This window comes from Salmo salar, chromosome ssa10 (assembly GCF_905237065.1).
Source record: "Salmo salar chromosome ssa10, Ssal_v3.1, whole genome shotgun sequence".
In the NCBI taxonomy this organism is placed as follows: Eukaryota; Metazoa; Chordata; class Actinopteri; order Salmoniformes; family Salmonidae; genus Salmo; species Salmo salar.
Genome location: NC_059451.1, coordinates 9179935 through 9198160, shown reverse-complemented (window position 1 = coordinate 9198160; position 18226 = coordinate 9179935). Strand labels below are relative to the sequence as shown.

General features: G+C 43.0%; 2 protein-coding genes across 6 annotated transcripts in view; one reads left to right on the top strand and one right to left on the bottom strand.

The window, feature by feature from the left end:
* Positions 1 to 995, top strand: part of LOC106613480 (adhesion G-protein coupled receptor D2) — a 167014-nt gene extending 166019 nt beyond the window's left edge. For both annotated transcript variants that reach the window (XM_045687280.1, XM_014215752.2), the window contains one exon: positions 533 to 995. In XM_045687280.1, coding sequence (XP_045543236.1) covers positions 533 to 661 — 129 coding nt within the window. In that variant the 3' untranslated portion in view covers positions 662 to 995. The remainder of the gene's footprint in view (positions 1 to 532) is intronic.
* Positions 996 to 4122: 3127 nt separating this feature from the next.
* The window catches only part of LOC106613481 (nuclear receptor subfamily 5 group A member 2), a 101324-nt gene continuing 87220 nt past the window's right edge, over positions 4123 to 18226 (bottom strand). For all 4 annotated transcript variants that reach the window (XM_014215753.2, XM_014215755.2, XM_045687281.1 and 1 more), the window contains one exon: positions 4123 to 4820. In XM_014215753.2, the coding sequence (XP_014071228.1) occupies positions 4573 to 4820 (248 nt within the window). In that variant the 3' untranslated portion in view covers positions 4123 to 4572. The remainder of the gene's footprint in view (positions 4821 to 18226) is intronic.

The window sequence follows — 18226 nt, the reverse complement described above, 5'->3', positions numbered from 1 at the left end:
CCCCAGCTACTAATAAATATTTAATGTGTATATTTGATTGGGACGGATAGAATTGAATAGTGACACGTGGAATCTTCAGTCAGATTGCACTGCAATGTATGACGTGCTATTTTAATAATGGTAATAGTATAATTTAGTGAAGGTTATTAATGTATCTTTATGTGTATACAAAGATATGTCCATTTTTACGTAAGGGGTACTTTGTTTTAAAAACCATGTCTTAAAGGGAAAATCCACTCAAACTATCTTTTGGTATTTTTTTAATTAGTCTACTGTTGATACAGTCACAAAATGTTTTGCATGTCAGCAGTCAAGTTTTTATGATATTGGACTTTCAAGAAGCAAAGCGTCACCGGCCACATCATCATGTTGAAGCAAAATGCATCTTGGAAAAAAAACGAGGCCGTATCAACAGTGAACTAATGAAAAAAAAAACACCAAAAGTGGATTTTTTTGGTGTGGATTTTCCCTTTAACCACACACATACGCACACACTCACACCACTCACTGTGCCTTCTTCCTCTTTTGACAGGATAACCCTCCCAAAGCCATGGAGGCCATGCTAGGTGGATGTAGCCTTCACGTACCCATGATGGACGTCGAGCTCACGTCTTGTTTCTCCCTCCCCGAAACCCTAACCCCCAGAAAACCTACGGCCTAACCCGTCTGTGTCCCTCATTACTGCTCTGTCATTTTGCTGTTGTTTTTTTTCTTTGTCTGCTTGTCTCTTGAGGTGGTGTTAATTTTTCTATATTTTTTTATATACTGATTCCACATTGTCTCTGTACAGTATGTCATTTAATTTTTTACTTTTTGTAATGTTTTGTTGAACGACGGTCGTGTTGTTAATTAGGTAACAAACGATAAGAGAATTCAAGGCTGTAGAAATGCATATGTCGAAAGAATAAGGCAGCACTTTCTTTTACCAAGTAGCATGGAATAGTGATTTCAATGTCTCCAAAAATGTGTTTAAAATAAACATACAGTACTCTTCACTGTTAAAAATAATCATTTTCACTGTACATAAAGGTGCATATTTGCTTAAAATGACCGGGAATGCAACTAAGAACCATGTTGCATAATGATTACTCTGTGTAAAAATGAATGAACGGTAGAGTCACCTGCAGGAAGTGACAGCAAGGCGGTGTTGGCATATAATTATTTATTGAAATATGAAGAAAAAGTCCATCCGCTTTGAAAGAAACTCCCCAGAACAGGAAGTGGCATGACATGGTGTCAGTATAGGGGGGGTGAATGTGAGTGTGTTTCTGAGTGTGAGAGAGAGTGTTTGAGGACTTCCAAGGCAGCTGTAGAACTTTACCAGAACACACAGAATGAGATGGGGGACTGATAGAGATTGTCATTCAAAACACATTCTTAAGTACGGTAGTGGATTCATGCCAAAATAAAAACAAACAAATTAATTTCTTTTGGACTATTGTTTTTCGATATCTGTGGGGTTTTTTCACCATAGTGCAGCGCATTTCATAATAACGTGCGTCTATCGCGACTACATTTGTATTTGTTTTGGCATGAATTTGCTTCCATAGTTAAGCAGGGGACGAGAATAGAAAGTACAATACTTCATAGGTTTAAAGCCAAAGGTTTAGCCAAAATAGCTTTTTTCTGTCTTTTATAAAACGCACTGCTCAGAATGGATACTGAATCAATTATTTAACCAACTACTAACATTTACAAAAGCAGAAATGTATGTACTGTAGATACAAAAAATATTTTTGAATCACAGATGAATGTGAAGTGGATGATGTGATGGTTTTGAAGTGTACATTATAAGGGAAGGAACGAGCACAGGTTCCACGCTGTAAAGAATACTTGTGACTCAATACAATCATAACGCTGAAGAGCAGCGCTGTAGCGCAATTGAAATTTGAAGGTTCCGATTCAGCTGACATATGCAGCGTTTACCGTGAATGCAGTCTCCACGAATGCGGGAATAATGCCTTTAAATTTCTATTGCGCTGTAGCGCAGGTCTTCAGCGCTACTGATTGAATCGAGCCCTTGATCCGTTTTGACGTAGATGACTTACAAAATGTAGACAGGCGGACTGATATATATATATATGTATGTATATATATGTATATCACAAATGTTTGAGGCCTTATTTGTGTAAGACAACAATGTAATTCCACAAACGGACATTAGGGAATGCCAAACTCCTGGACGGCTGGGGGGAAAGCTGTTTGTTCAGTTATGACACATCACAGGTAACCACAGCTCACGGGACAGATGCAGTCTTTGGTATCAAACAAACAGGGCTGAAATGTGAAGCTAGTTGAAATTCAATGATAAGAAACAACTGATGCAAGGACAGTAACAATCACACCCATTAACTTAATACAATACTTATATTTTTTTCCAATTTACAGCTCAGAATCCCATAGACATGTAATTTTAAAAAATGACGTTGATAATTTGTAAGATAATTGTTTTGTTCCAGAACTGCATCAATACATTTAAAAAAAACATGCAACAGTAAACAAATATATTTAGCTTTGTCACCTTGCGCTTATAACACACAAGAACAAAACCCAGGGCTGGATTCAATCTGTATCGCGGAAGTATCGCGGAAGTTCTGCGTTAAAATTGAAAGGTCATTTCAAATTGAGCCTACATATGCAGCATTTACCGTTAATGCAGTCTCCGCGACCGCTGGAACGTTGCCTTTAATTTAATTTGTGCTATGAAGCGGATCTTCAGCCCTACGAATTGAATAGAGCCCCAAGACGCAATAAATTATTTTCATTTTTAAGCGTAACCAGTGACATACATTGAAAGCTAGAACATTGAAAAACAAAAACAATTCTAAATAAAACAAGTGTCTGAAACTGAACTCGAACACAATATGCACATTTTTTGAATGCCAACAGAAAAACTGTTAGAAATTAAATGTTTTCCTTTTTGATTTTAGTGTCTCACGACATAATTAAGTACTGGTCAAAGAAACAAAGAAAAAAGTTAAACACTGTACACACCAAAGAAAGCAAACCAGAGGAATCAATTTTGTGTTTTCAGTTTTTTTTAGGAAATCATTGCTTTGCAATTTGCCTTGTCACAGTTATCTCCCACAGGACCGCTTGAATGTAAACACCACTTGAATTATTCTTATTTTAATTTTTTTACATTAATACTTTATATATATATTTGTACATATTTTCATTCACATCTGCACGGTTAGCTAGCATCGTAATGAAATAAGGCAAGACTCACATAACTGTGACATCACAAATGTATAATACTGATACTTAAGGTTTTGTTACTTTTTTTGTTTGATGTTGTTCTGCAGCAGGCTTTGGTCTGTTCGGACAAAAGGCAGCGTTTCTCAAATCTAGAATCATGCTTTCTTTCCAGTTCTAATGAAAGGGATACATATTTTGGGGGGACGGGGGAGCACACTCCATATCTGTCTATGCAACCATAAAATAGCCATGTAGAACTTTCAAAGAACTTATCTATGGTGTGTAAAACACATTTTACTGAGGTAAATGGTAAACATTGTTGATATGAGATCCTTTTGGGGTGGTTACAGGGTGGATTACAAAGAGGAGCCTCAGAATGACCAAGAGGAGGAAAAAACTAATGTTTTCAAAAATAGTTTTTTTGTTCTCTTCTGTCATGTTTTAATTAATTTTGTTAATCTGATTTTTGGTGACTGGGGCTGCACACGAGTCTCTGTCTGGTTCTGACATTTTCACCAGTTCTTCGTTGCTGTCTGTCTGTCTGGCCTGTTAGCCATGCAGCTTGTGTACTCTTGTCCAGCTGACAGTCTGCTCTGGTCTGCCCAATGCAGTCAGCTAATACAGTACCAACACTGAAAAGCATGGGCCAGTCTAAAGAGAGCGAACCACCCACACGCCTTTGGCCAAAGTCACTGCTCTCTTCTGAAACCCTCACCACAGATATCATAGGGTGGCTGGCACTCTTCATTGCTCAAAACCCTTCAACAGTATGGGAGGTGCAGAATACTCATGGTTTGCTTGTTTGTTACTTTAGTTACAGTCTGCCAGTCCTTGTATCACCTTGATGGTTTGTGGTTTTATTAAAAGCAGAAAAAAATGATCTCCCATGTACAGAGTCCAATGTACAGTTTTCAAATGTTTTCGCTGCTTCTCTCCGTCTCTCACAGCTTTACCCAGGGCCCCAGACACACCTGTCTTAGAGTAAAGGTTGTGTGTGTGTGTGTGTGTGTGTGTGTGTGTGTGTGTGTGTGTGTGTGTGTGTGTGTGTGTGTGTGTGTGTGTGTGTGTGTAATATGCATATTGTATGAATTTGAACGTGTGTGCTTTTGCATATGTGTTTTGCATACGTGTGTGTGTGTGCATACACAGCATTTATAAGTGTGGGTGTCAGTTTCTGCATGTGTTTTTTCCTGTTTGTGTGCCAGGATGGTTGATCATTACGATGAAGGAAAAGGACTGATGCCTCCCGCCCCAGAATCACAAAGTCTAGCTCTAACATGGGCAGAGTTTGTTCTGAGTCGGGTAAGGGCTGGAGTCTCAACAAACAAAACCGCAAAAACTAGTTCAGGGTCCAGTGTCCCGCCTGCAGTCTCATCAGGCTCTCTTGGCGTGTAGCATCTCGATGAGCAGGTTGTTGCAGGGCACGTCTCCGTTCAGGTGCTTGTAGTACAGGTACTCCTCGGCCTGGAGGCTGATGGCTCGGATCTCAGGCAGCCGCAGGAGCAGCTGGCCAAACTTGTCTGTCTGCTGAGGGTAGTTGCACATGACATAGTCCAGCAGTGCCGCGTTCACCTGCTCCTGGACGCTTTCCACCAGGTGGAAGTTCTCCAGGTTCTTCACGTCTGGAAAGAGAAAGAGGGGGGAACAGGAAATGGTGGTTAGCATTTGGAGGAAACCGAAATGGTCCATATCAACACATGAGTTTGCGTATATTGATTATTTCTCAGATGCTGGGTATAAAAACCTTCATATATCACGAATTGAGGATACCTGTACACTAATTTTAGGCCCTGAAAAGTACACCATATGTACACCTTCTCTTAATGACACGATTGAAGAGGCTAACATTCCAACAATGGAAAGTCATGGAAAGCAACCAATAAACTAAATTGAACAAAAATATATAAATGCAAAGTGTTGGTCCCATGTTTCATGAGCTGAAATAAAATATCCCAGGTGCTGAGGAGTATTTATGTCTGTGGGAAAAAACTGTGGGAAAAAACTCATTATGATTAGATGGGCCTGGCTCCCAAGTGGGTGGGCCTATGCCCTCCCATGCTCACCGATGGCTGCGCCCCTGCCCAGTCATGTGAAATCCATAGATCAGGGCCTAATGAATTTATTTCAATTGACTTATTTCCTTTAATGAACTGTAACTCAGCAGAACTCTTTTTTTTTTGTTGCATGTTGAGTTTATATTTTTGGTTAGTATAAATGGACGATACATATTTACATTTAGTTCACATATATTAGATTTACATTTTCAAAACTTAGCAGATGCTCTGATCTAGAGCCTGAAACAAGTGGGTAACGTGCTACTCTAGATGCTTTATCCAAGACAGATTAAAAAGATTGCAAATTCTCCCCCTTGTATATTTCTTTGCTCCGGATTCTCTCGAGAGAATAAAATCGAAAGAGAATCAAATAAGAAAAAAACCCTCTCCTCTGAGAAATTCTCCCCGGGAGTATATGAATTATGTAGGGCAGCATTACAGCGATGGAAGACTCTTTAAAATGACTCCTTCCCCATTTAAAATTAAGCACCTAGACTACTTTACTGGTGGGTACTTTACACTTTTGTGTGGACATGGCTACATTTTGAAATGAAATCAAACTGTAAAGAAAGCTTACGTCCAGTGACACATTTTCGTATTGGCATTTGAAAATATTGAAAGAATATAAACTTTTTACTATTAAAGTTACATATATTTACTGTTTCGTACAGTAGCGGCTTTTCCATGTGGACTATAGAGCTTGGATTCTGTGATGGATCAGAAATAAATACAGTATGGCCACCTGGCTAAATGAATGTCAGTACACTACATAGAAATGTATTTGCACCTAATGAATATGTGTCACAGGGCTATATTTAATAAAATAGAGAGAGGTGTGTGCATAGATGTTTGTGCGTGTGCGCAGTGGCTATCTATGTGTGATCTTTTATTAATCTTTGACCCCAGGTTGAGTGGGCTCTGGGAGCCCCTGTGCTCTCTGTGCCAGTGGAATGTGACGGGTGTCACCATGTCTGCCTGACACACACACTTAGAACAGACCTCCCACCCGCCTAGCCAACTCTAAGAACCTGAAATGATCTGCCTCCTCGCTACCGACACACACACAGGCTCCATATCTGTGAACACTGAGACACACGCACGCACCCCCAAGACATATTCGGGCTGTGAAGCAGAGAGAGAGAGAGAGAGAGAGGAGGAGATACATCAGCGCCTAATGAGGTCTAAAGAATGAGAAGTCATTCGCTTTACTACAATGTGTGTGTGTGTGTGTGTGTGTGTGTGTGTGTGTGTGTGTGTGTGTGTGTGTGTGTGTGTGTGTGTGTGTGTGTGTGTGTGTGTGTGTGTGTTCACCCTGACCCCAGTGTGACACGTAGAGGCTAAATAAGGCCAAGAGAAGGGCAGGAAGAGAGATGAGGGGGAGGAGAGGCTCTGCCAGTGACAAATGACCCTCCAAACAGACATTTGCTTTTTCCTGCCTGCTGCCACTCTGTGGTCTGTCTGTCTGACCTCACATCAGCCTCATCAACATCTCCCAAATGAGTTCCAACCAATTGACTCGGTCAATAGAAAAGAGGACTGTGACTTATGGTGTTCATGTTAGGACATACATCACTCCAAGTGAGTCTGACACATGTCATGTTCATTAGGACACACCTTAGCAAAACATTTGTCAACAGAAAACTAAAACTTAAGGTTACTTTTATAACCCCAGTTCTCTGATAATATGAGTGAGATGTATCACATATGGAGATCGCCAGGATCACCGATACACTCGAAAGGACCTATCAAAAGTGTCTGTTGGAGACAGACTGGTATAGTGGTGAATGAGGTGAGCCCCTCATCTCCTTATAAGGAGCCACACTCCAACCTTCTGGTCATTCTCACTTACTTACTGACTTATTGTACCCATGGGGAAATTTTGTTGCAGTCTCATGTACACTTTTAAAGTGGCGTTTAAATACAAAACAAATTTCATAACAGTTACATACCAATAAAAATAGACTAGCCTGCTGGCCTTACTGGGTCGATAGGAACATCAGCCCGAGCTATTTAGGAGGGATATCACACCTGGCACAAATTATTGTTAAGTTCTGTTTTTCCTGCCGAGGGGCGCCCTATACCTGCGCCCAGAGGGGAGTAGTCCAAAGTCCGGGTATAGGGGGTGGCTTGAGTCTAAAATGATTTTGTGAGCCTTGTGACCATAAAGATCTCATCCAGGCATGTCTGTTTGACTCTCTTCCTTGTGCTCTTGCGAGCAGGGGAGTGTGGTGATACATCTCACTCAAAAGTACTTTAAGTTCTCTTTCAAATACTTGTTTTGATATATCACATATGGGGATATGGCCAACTCCCGTACTGCAAAACATGCTCTCCAAAGCCAGGGTAGTCAGAACCAAGAAGGTGCAACATCAGAACCAAGAAGGTGCAGAAACAACCTGTCGGGGAAAACATCATAACAAAGTGAGGGGAAGCCCAATACGTGGCACACAACATCTCAGTTTAATGAGATGCACTACATGACCGAAAGTATGTGGACACGAGCTCGTCGAACATCTCATTCCAAAATTCATGGCCAATAATATAGAGTTGGTCCCCCCTTTGCTGCTACAACAGCCTCCACTCTTCTGGGAAGGCTTTCCACTAGATGTTGGAAATATTGCTGCAGGGGCTTGCTTCCATTCAGCCACAAGAGCATTAGTGAGGTAGGGCTCTGATGTTGGGAAAACTAGGCCTGGCTCACATTCGGCGTTCCAATTCATCCCAAAGGTGTTCAACGGGGTTGAGATCAGGGCTCTGTGCAGGCCAGGCTAGTTCTTCCGCACTGATCTTGACAAACCATTTCTGTATGGACCTTTCTTTGTGCACAGGGACATTATTATGCTGAAACAGGAAAGGGCCTTCTCCAAACTGTTGCCACAAAGTTGGAAGCACAGAATTGTATGCTGTAGCGTTAAGATTTCCCTTCACTGGAACTAAGGGGCCTAGCCCGAACCATGAAAAATAGTCCCAGACCATTATTTCTCCTCCACCATGGTACTATGCGTTGGAGCAGGTAGCGTTCTCCTGGCATCTGCCAAACGCAGATTCATCCGTCAGACTGCCAGATGGTAAAGAGAGATTCATCACTCCAGAGAACACGTTTCCACTGCTCCAGAGTCCAATGGCTGCGAGCTTTACACCACTCCGGCCGAATCTTGGCATTGCGCATGGTGATCTTACGTCTTCTGTGCAGCTGCTCGGACATGGAAACCCATTTCATAAAGCTCCCGACGAACAGTTGTTGTGCTGACATTTCTTTCAGAGGCAGTTTGGAACTCGGTAGTGAGTGTTGCAACCGAGGACAGACGATTTTTACGCGCTACATGCTTCAGCACTCAGCTATCCTGTTTTGTGAGCTTGTGTGGCCTACCACTTCGCTGGTGTGCCGTTGTTGCTCCTAAACGTTTCTACTTCACAATAACAGCACTTACAGTTGACCGGGGCAGCTCTAGCAGGGCAGAAATTTGAAGAACTGACTTGTTTGAAAGGTGGCATCCTATGAAGATGCCACGTTGAAAGTCACTGAGCTCTTCAGTAAGGCCATTCTACTGCCAATGTTTGTCTATGGAGATTGCATGACTGTGTGCTCAGTTTTATACAGCTGTCAGTAATGGGTGTGGCTGAAATAGCCAAATCCACATACTTTGTATATATAGTGTATATCCAAAAACCAGAGCCCAGGAGGTAAACGCCTCTGTAGATAAAGGCCCTTTCAGGCCCCTCCGAAGGCTGTCATAATCGCCATCATAAATCAATATAATAGTCCCCAAAAACCGGGTAGGATATCGTCGGAGAAGAGCCCATCCTCTTTCGAGGGTAGTTGCTTAATGAGTGAAGGGCATAACATGAAGGGCATAACATGACCTCTCGTTCAATCCAAGTAGATGCCCAACCCATGTACTGGACAATGACAGGTACGCACTTCTGGGGACAGCAACAGACGAAAAGCCATAGGCTCCAAAGTGCAACAATGAGAAAAAGTTGACCTCGGCCAAAGGATGGGTTTAGGTACATTAATCTGAAAAAACCCTGGGCAGACTGCATGCGTAAACAGTGGCTGGTAGAGCACAGTCCACACACTCACTTAAGGACGCCAAGGGCAGTAGCAAAGCAAAATATGGAGGAATATTACACCTCCACGCTTATCAGTGGCTAGTAGCTGCTGTGAAAGTATCTTGAGCACAATGAACATGTCCCAGGACAAGCTAAGACTTAGAGACTGGGTGTAAGCGATGTGCCCTCCTAGGAACAACATTACATGAATAAACTGTACTACTGTAGGGGCCTTGGCAGGCCAGAAAAGCAGCTACAGGACTTTAACAATGACAAAACCTTCTCTCTGTCCAAAAACGTTTTGCAAGGAGCATAAGACCATGGAAAATAGAGTGTAGGCAAGAACAATCTATTTAGCCATACCATTTACCAAGAAAAATGCAACAACTGTAAAACAGAGAGCGTGCATACGCTCTTCCAAGAGTCCCAGACCCTATTCACTTGCTCTGTGTAGACGGAAAAGAGAGGGTAGCCAACATAGGAGGAAAATTATACGGCATCACCCTATTTTCATGGGCGTGTCAGCTCTCCCACCCCTCTCCCACCCCCATGGCTCTCACAGGGTTGTAGCTTCTACCAGGATGCAGCAAGTCAGTCCGCATAGATGCGGGAAGTGGGCTCTCGGGAAGTCAGGCAATATAGCCGGAGGAAGACGGAAACAACTGCCGTGCAGTAATCCTAATCATTTGGTCATAGGTGGCTGAGCAATGGAACAAACAGAGCAGTTGGTTCAGTGCAGTTAGAAAGCACTAGTTGGACCACTGGTGTTTAAAATGTATATATTTTTTCTATTTAGTTGCGCCGTTGCATTTGTATCGTTGTTTCATGTCCGATGGTGTTGGTCCAATGGTGTTGTTACATATCATTTGAGCTGCGTGCACCATGAGCAAATTCATTGTATCATTTCACATTGCCTGTAAGAACCATGACGCACACATTCTGCTTAGGCTTTGCTGTAGCGCAGACTCTGACTCTGAGTTTTTGTATTTATTATGGAACCCCGTTAGCTGCTGCCTTAGTTTTTACAGTCATGCTGATTAGTAACTGGAATAAGCATTTCATAAATGTGTCAAGGGCAGCGTCTGGTTGGTCCTCATTACAGACCACAGACCAGCAAATATTCTTTACATCTTCAACATAGGAATCCCTACAAAACGTATTATATGACCTCTTAAACACTACATTAGGCCCAGCCTTTGGAACTTTGGTTTTCCTAGATATGGCTACTATATTATGATCACTACATCCAATGGATTTGGATACTGCTTTAGAGCATTAGTAAAGATGTGATCAATACATGTGGATGATTTCATTCCTGTGCTGTTTGTATATACCCTGGTAGGTGGACTGAGAACCTGAACCAGGTTGCAGGCACTGGTTCAGTTTAAGCTTTTTCTTATGTGGACAGCTTGATGAAAGCCAGTCAATATTTAGGTCATCCAGAAAATATACCTCTCAGTTGATATCACATACATTATCAAAGATTTCACACATATTATCCAGATACTGACTGTTAGCACTTGGTGGTCTATAGCAGCTTCCCACAAGAATGGGCTTTAGGTGAGGTAGGTGAACCTGTAGCCATATTACTTCAACAGCATTTGACAGGAGATCCTCTCTAAGCTTTACAGGAATATGACTCAATATGACCTCTAATGCAAATAGCGAGTGGAAACCGCAGCCTACAAACGGTTGCGCTTAGCTGAAAATTGCATGTCCGGTAGTTTGCGGGCTGTCATTGAGTAGCTAACAAGTAGATAGTTTGAAATAATCAGTAGGCCTAATATTACATGATTAAAATATGTGAAATACAGTGGCGGTCCGTGCCGTTTAAGATGAGGGAGGACAATCTTATTTTTTCATGAGCATGGCCTTTTCTATTACACTCAGTTCAAAGTAACATTGATAGTTTCAGGCTACTACACGATACTCAAATTTTCCCTATACCCATCATGAGGTTGCTACAACCCAGCCTATGAATGAAAGTTTACAATGTAGGTGCACACAGGTCGAGATACAAATGTCAGGTGACAGACAGTGACACATGGACAGACAGTGACACATTCAATGCTACCTTCCACACTCTTGCCTGCATCTAGCTGATCTAGGGTGTAGTCATTAGTCCAACAGTTGCAAACAAGAGTTTCTATTGGACAAATTCAGGTATGTTTCTCCCCATTTAGTTCGTTTACTTCTGTTTAATAAATGTTAATAAATGTTTTTCAACAGAATCGGCAGAATGATCACACATAAACACAGTTAACTTTCATAGCAGCCACTTTTTCCTTCTTGCATCTACGCATGCTCTCCTCCTCTCACCTTTTCCCTTAGCTTGTGGACTTCAATGCACAACACATCAGCTGTAAGTGACCAGGCGAAATAAACTTTCCAAGCCAAACCATATCATAACCGCTACACACAGCCTACATCATATACAGAGTGCTGTTGAGGATACTGTAGACCTTTCCTGCAAAACAGTGTGTTTTAATCAATTATTTGGTGACGTGAAAAGATTCAGTATAGTTTTATCTAAAAATCTCTTTTTATTTTTATGAAATTCACTGTGGAGGATGGTCCTCTCCTTCCTCCTCTGAGGATCTTCCACTGGTGAAATATTTAGCATTTAACACCATTTTGCATTTTTGGCATCCATTTTCCCAATTTAAATCGGTTAAATCACATTGTTAAAATGTTATCATTCAGTTACATAAAAGTAACAGACCTTGTTGAGCCCCATATGTGAGCGCAGCAGCGCACCATGGCTGCTTTGTGGTTACAATGTAGCCAAGCTGTGTCTGTATGCGCCAACACACAAAATGAGAAAGCACAGGATATTTGTGTTTCGATAAAAAAAAAGCTCTGCTTGGCTTGGTAAGCAATACTGATCAAATAAGCTTGTTGCATCAAATATGTATGCTGCGGAGACAAGTACATATTTAAAAGAAAAATGTATTTCATGGTGACAGCGCTTCAAACAACAGCGCCAAAAAAAAGTTTGTTGGAGGAAAAGCAGAATGGTCAGTTAATGTGTTTGCTTAGAGCACACTTGTTATTCCTCATACTTTTCTGTAGTATGTAGCCTACTCACTCTGGTTGTTGTTCAAAAGGCCACTAGTAAACAGAACGACAATTTAGTAGCCTAGTCCTTCATGCAGGCTACAGATTTGTATAAATGTAAAACCCCTTAAAAAGGCAAGATTCTCAAGGTAGACTACAGTAGAATGATTTTTGTTCAACATGTGTGGTCTTGGTTTCTATTAATCAAATTTGCCCTACACAATAACAAAATATGCAGGCTGTATATGAGTAACTTGCGAGAAAAAAAGTGTTTATGAAAGAAATGTTGGAGACCCCTGCTCTAGCCCAAACTGTTCAAATATGACCCATACTACCGGAGCTACATTTTATTCTTTATATTGCAGATTCGGAGCCTTCATTTATGGATACATATATAGCTGCTAAAAAAAATCTAATTTGATAATGATGAATTAATCATTCATTAACAATATAATATTTATGTGAACATAATCAATGACTACATTTAAATACAAAACTTCAGTTTGCATTTTCAAGTTGATAGTTCTTGTTCAATGCCCTACCAGCTAACACTACCATATTGAGAAAGGAAATTGTTAAAAGATAAGTTCAAATTTGTAATTGTATTACATTATTGCGTCGCATTATTTATGACAAATCCTTATTTGGTAAAACAATATTATTCCTGTCATGCAACAAGATCTCACAGTCTCACTGCAGAATTAGACGTTCATCCACGTTCTCCAAACATCAAATTTCAAAGCTGCTCCAAACATCTCATTTCAAGTGTGAAATGGTCTAGTTCAGGGGCCTAGCCTGAGTCTTGGCAGACTGCTGCGTTGCCGGGGAAATCAGTTCAGCTTGTTGCCCCCTCCCAGCTGTGAGACTGGAGTGAGATGCAGGAACTAATGAGTTTTGCTTTCTTTTTAATTTTTAAATGTTTTATTTAACCTTTATTTCTGTGTTGAGTATGTTACACCTCTGCCACATGGCAGGGACAGTGGGCCCGAACAACTCCTTGGCTGTCACTGGGACATCCAGGAGGTTCCCTTTTTCTTTAAAATGTTGTTAATTTGTCTCAATTAGCAGACTCTCTTTTCCAGATCGACTTACAGTTAGTGCATTCAACTTAAGATAGCTAGGTGGGACAACCACATATCAGTCATAGTAAGTACATTTTCCTCAATAAAGTAGCTATAAGCAAAGTCAGTGCTAGTAAGGGAGAAAAAAGTAAAGTGCGAGTGTTAGTTCCCGAAAGGCAAGGGGTTAGGAGTGGGTGTGAGGTAGGGGTGTTGTGGGATTATTTAAAATACTCTTTCAAGAGGTAGGGTTTCAGATGTTTTCGGGAAGATGGGCAGGGATTCTTTGCCCTAGCTTCAGGGGGAAGCTGGTTCCACCATTGGGGTGCCAGGACAGTGAAGAGCTTTGACTGGACTGAGCAGGAGCTACCCTCCTATAGGGGTGGGAGGGCCAAGAGACCAGAGGTGGTAGAACAAAGTACTTGGGTTGGGGTGTAGGTTTTGAACCTAGCCTGAAGGTAGGGAGGGGCAGTTCCTTTTGCTGCTCTGTAGGCAAGTACCATGGTCTTGTAGTGGAGGCAAGCTTTGACTGGAAGCCAGTGGATCTTGCGTAGGAGCGGGTTAACTTAGGAGAACTTGGGAAGATTGAACACCAGGCAGGGTGCAGCGTTATGTATAAGCTGCAGGGGTTTGATGGCACAAGCTGGGAGCCCACCCAACAGCGAGTTGTAGTAGTCCAGACAGGAGATGACAAGTGCCTGGATTAGGAACTGCGCCGCTTCCTGTGTGAGGTAAGGTCGTACTCTACGGATGCTGTAGAGCATGAACCTGCAGTGCAAGTCACTGCTTTGCACTCTGGAAGGGGGACGCTGTGGAGTTGTCAAACGCGATGGAGAGGTCTTGGAGGCCTTCCCTGGGAGGAAGAGCAGCTCCGTCTTGTCTAGACTGAGCTTGAGGTAGTGGGCCGACATCCAAGCTGAGATATCTGCCAGGCACGCAGAGATTCATGTCACCACCTGGCTGTCAGAAGAGGGGAAGGAGAAAAGTAGTTGAGTGCCATCTGCATAGCAATGATAGGACAGACCATGTGAGGATATGGAAGAGCAGAGTGACTTGGTGTATAGAGAGAAGAGGAAAGGTCCTAGAACCGAGCCACGGGGGACACCAGTAGTGAGAGTACGTGTTGCAGACACAGATCCTCTCCACATCACCTGGTAGGAGCAGCCTGCCAGGTAGGATGCAATCCAAGAGTGTGCAGAGCCTGAGACGCTCAGCCCTGAGAGTTTGGAGAGGAGGATCTGATGGTTCACGGTGTCAAAGGCGGTGGATAGATCTAGGAGAATGACAACAGAGGAGAGAGGGTAAGCTTTGGCAGTGTGGAGAGGAGAGCAGTATCGGTTGAGTGACCCGTCTTGAAGCCTGACTGGTTAGGGTCAACAAGTTCGTTCTGAGAGAGATAGAGAGAAAGTTGGTCAGAGACAGCACGCTCAAGTGTTTTGGAAAGAAAAGTCCTATAGTTTTTGACGTCAGAGGGGTCGAGTGTTGGTTTCTTGAGAAGGGGAGTGAGGAATGGGAGGTCTCCAGAGATGTTCAGGAGAAGGGAGGAGGGGATGAGTTTGAGCGGGCAGGTTGTTGGGCGGCCGGACCTCACTAGTCATAGGAATTTATCTGGAGGGAGACGGAAAAAGAGGTCAAGGCGTAGGTAGTTCTGTGTGAGTGGGACCAGTGGACTCAATAAGCTGAGTGAATGAGGAGTGGATGTTGTCAACCTTCTTTTCAAAGTGGTTGACAAAGCCGTACGCAGAGAGGGAGCAGGGAAGTGGGTGGAGGATTAAGGAGGGAGGAGAAGGTGGAAAAGTTTCGTCGAGTTAAAAGGATTTAACAGAAGGGAGAGATGATAGAATAGAAGAGGAGAGCGTAGTGGGAGAGAGAGAGCAAAGATTGCGGCACATTATTATCTGGGAAGGGGCTGAGTGAGTAGGGTTGGAAGAGAGGGAGACAGAAAAGGAAACAAAGTAGTGATCAGAGACCTGGAAGGGGGTTGCAGTGCGATTAGTAGGTGAACAGCCTCTAGTAAGGATGAGGTCAAGTGTATTGCCTGCCTTGTGAGTGGGCGGGAACTGGGAAAGGGTGAGGTCAAAAAGAGGCAAAGCGGGGAAACAAAGAGGTGGAAAGAAATGAATCAAAGGCAGCCATCGGGAGGTTGAAGTCACCCAGTACGATGAGCGGTGAGCCATTCCCAGGAAATTTGCTTATCAAGGTGTCAAGCTCATTGAGGATCACTCCAAGAGCACCTGGTGGGCGATGATGACAACTTTAAACTTGAGTGGACAAGTGACAGTGACAGCATGGAATTCAAATGAGGAGATGGGCAGGTGAGTGAGGGAGAAAAGAGAGAATCTCCACTTAAGAGCAATGAGTAGTCCTGTGCCACCACCGCAATAACCAGATGCTTTTGGTCTATGAGAAAACACGTAGCCAGATGAAGAGAGAGCAGCTGGAGTAGAAGTGTTTTCTGGGGTGATCCATGTCTCCATCAGGCCCAAAATGTTTAGAGACTGAAGGGCAGCATAGGCTGTGATGAAGTCCGCGTTTTTGACCACAGATCGGAAGTTTTAAACGCTGCCGGAAACCAGGAATTGCACATGGGTTGTGCGCGCAGGGCACACAAAATTAGAAGGATTTCAGCCAAGGGGTGGGGAGCATCTGTAACGCCTACAGGGAGAGGAGCGAACAGGTATAGAAAACATACACATACAGTAGTTTCCAAACCTACAAAAGACCAAAATGAGATCTGAAAATAACTATGTAAGATACTCAAGTGAAAGAGTGGTGGAGAGCCTTCCTCTCTTTCCTTCCTTGAACAACTCGGCAGAACATCTCGGCAGAACAACTCGGCAGAACCGTCTTCATTTTGGCGACGAGACTACCTCTGACACGACCGACACTTACTGCTGCCGCTGAGAAAACAGCGGAGACTGAAGTACTAACACTAATTGCTAATTGCCTAGCAGAGGTGAAGAGCACACCTTCCGGTACTAACTGCTGACTGTCTAGGAAAGGAGAAACCACACTCCTCCAATACAGCCACAGAATACCAAAACAACAACAGTCACAAATTACCCTACCCCTTAATCCTGGTTGATGTGTCAACAACCAGATGCAAGTTATGGGAAGACAGACAGCAATTAAAGTAGATGGCCCTAGCTAGCAAAATACAGTACTAGACAAAATAGATTAAAACACAAACTCCTGGAGATATCGGGAGTCCTCTAGCTATAGATTGAAGCACATTTGTCTGTTAAACTGGATAAGCTCAGCCAAAGTGCCCTTTCTCCCACCATTGCTAGGCTCATGGTACGACCACAGCCTTAAATGGCACTACGGGAGGCACACAGGTTTAGGTCTGTAATCATACAGGTCTCCACCCAAGCATCTGGATGTAAGGTGTCCAAGGCAGTTGCTTCCTCACCTCCTTCAGTAGCTCAGCCTGATAAGCCAACAATACAGAGGTCACATTGAGAGCTATGATTGCTTGGGCCGAAGCTTTGTATGTCTTCTTAAAAATGGAGGCAGTAAAGCTCTCCATCTTTCTAGGGAGTGAGGTGCCGGTGTCGTTAGTAACATGGCATGAGGGGCTGAAGTGTTAAGCCAGTGACGGCTCCACCGTGGGAGTGTTGCCAAACCCAGATTCCCCCATATTGTGCATGTCCAGGCTCGGGGTGCCCCTAGCAAGGATTTTGCTATTGAGGGGTCTGTCCCACAAGCTCTTAGCTTACCTGAGGTAAGCTGGTACCGTGGGGAGCAGTTGTTTACCAGGGCTGTATGAGGTGGGAGTCTCTTCCCGTTGTATAGGTTCCTTAACGTATCGGTCCCTATGGGAGATGGCCACTCGATGTCGAGTCTGGCCACGGCTCGCTTGCAGACATGGAGGAGCCCAAACAACATTGTGAGGAATAAGGCTTGCTACGAGGACTAGTTAGTTAGAAGCCTTGCAGCTGGTGACTAGCAAACGGTAGTTTGTGTAAACGGTGTTATAAGCTAGCTAGTTAAAAGCCTTGCGTCTAATAGCTAGCAATAATCAGAACATTAGAAAGCCATAGCTGCGAGGCTAGTGGGGCGTTAGCTAGCTATCAGCTTACCTCGTGGTGAAGTTATGCTGTAGCTAGCCCAGTGCTGGCTGAAGGAAACCGAGTGGGGGCAGAGTTGGATAGTGTGCTCCGATGACAGAAAGAGATGGAGACATAGGTTAAGCTATACGAGAGAAGGGAGCAAGCAATGCTACCATGTTGCAGGTAGGGTATGCTAGTGAGGTTAGCTTGCCTCTTAGAGAGCTAGCCAAGTTAGCCTATGCCTTGCAGCATGGGCTAACCGAGTCTCAGTAGCTAGCCATGAAGCTGCAGTGGCAAGAAAAAGTATGTGAACCCTTTGGAATTAGCTGGATTTATGCACAAATTGGTCATAACATTTGATCTGATCTTCATCTAAGTCACCACAATAGACAAACACAGTGTGCTTAAACTAATAACACAAATTATTGTATTTTTCTTGTCTATATTGAATACATAATTTAAATATTCACAGTGTAGGTTGGAAAAAGTATGTGAACCCTTAGGCTAATGACTTCTCCAAAAACGAATTGGAGTCAGGAGTCAGCTAACATGGAGTCCAATCAATGAGATGAGATTGGAGATGTTGGATAGAGCTGCCCTGCCCTATAAAAAACACTCACAACATTTGAGTTTGCTATTCACAAGAAGCATTGCCTGATGTGAACCTGCCTCGAACAAATGAGATCTAAGATGACCTAAGATTAACTCCTTTGGGATAGGGGGCAGCATTTTCACGGCCGGATAAAAAACGTAC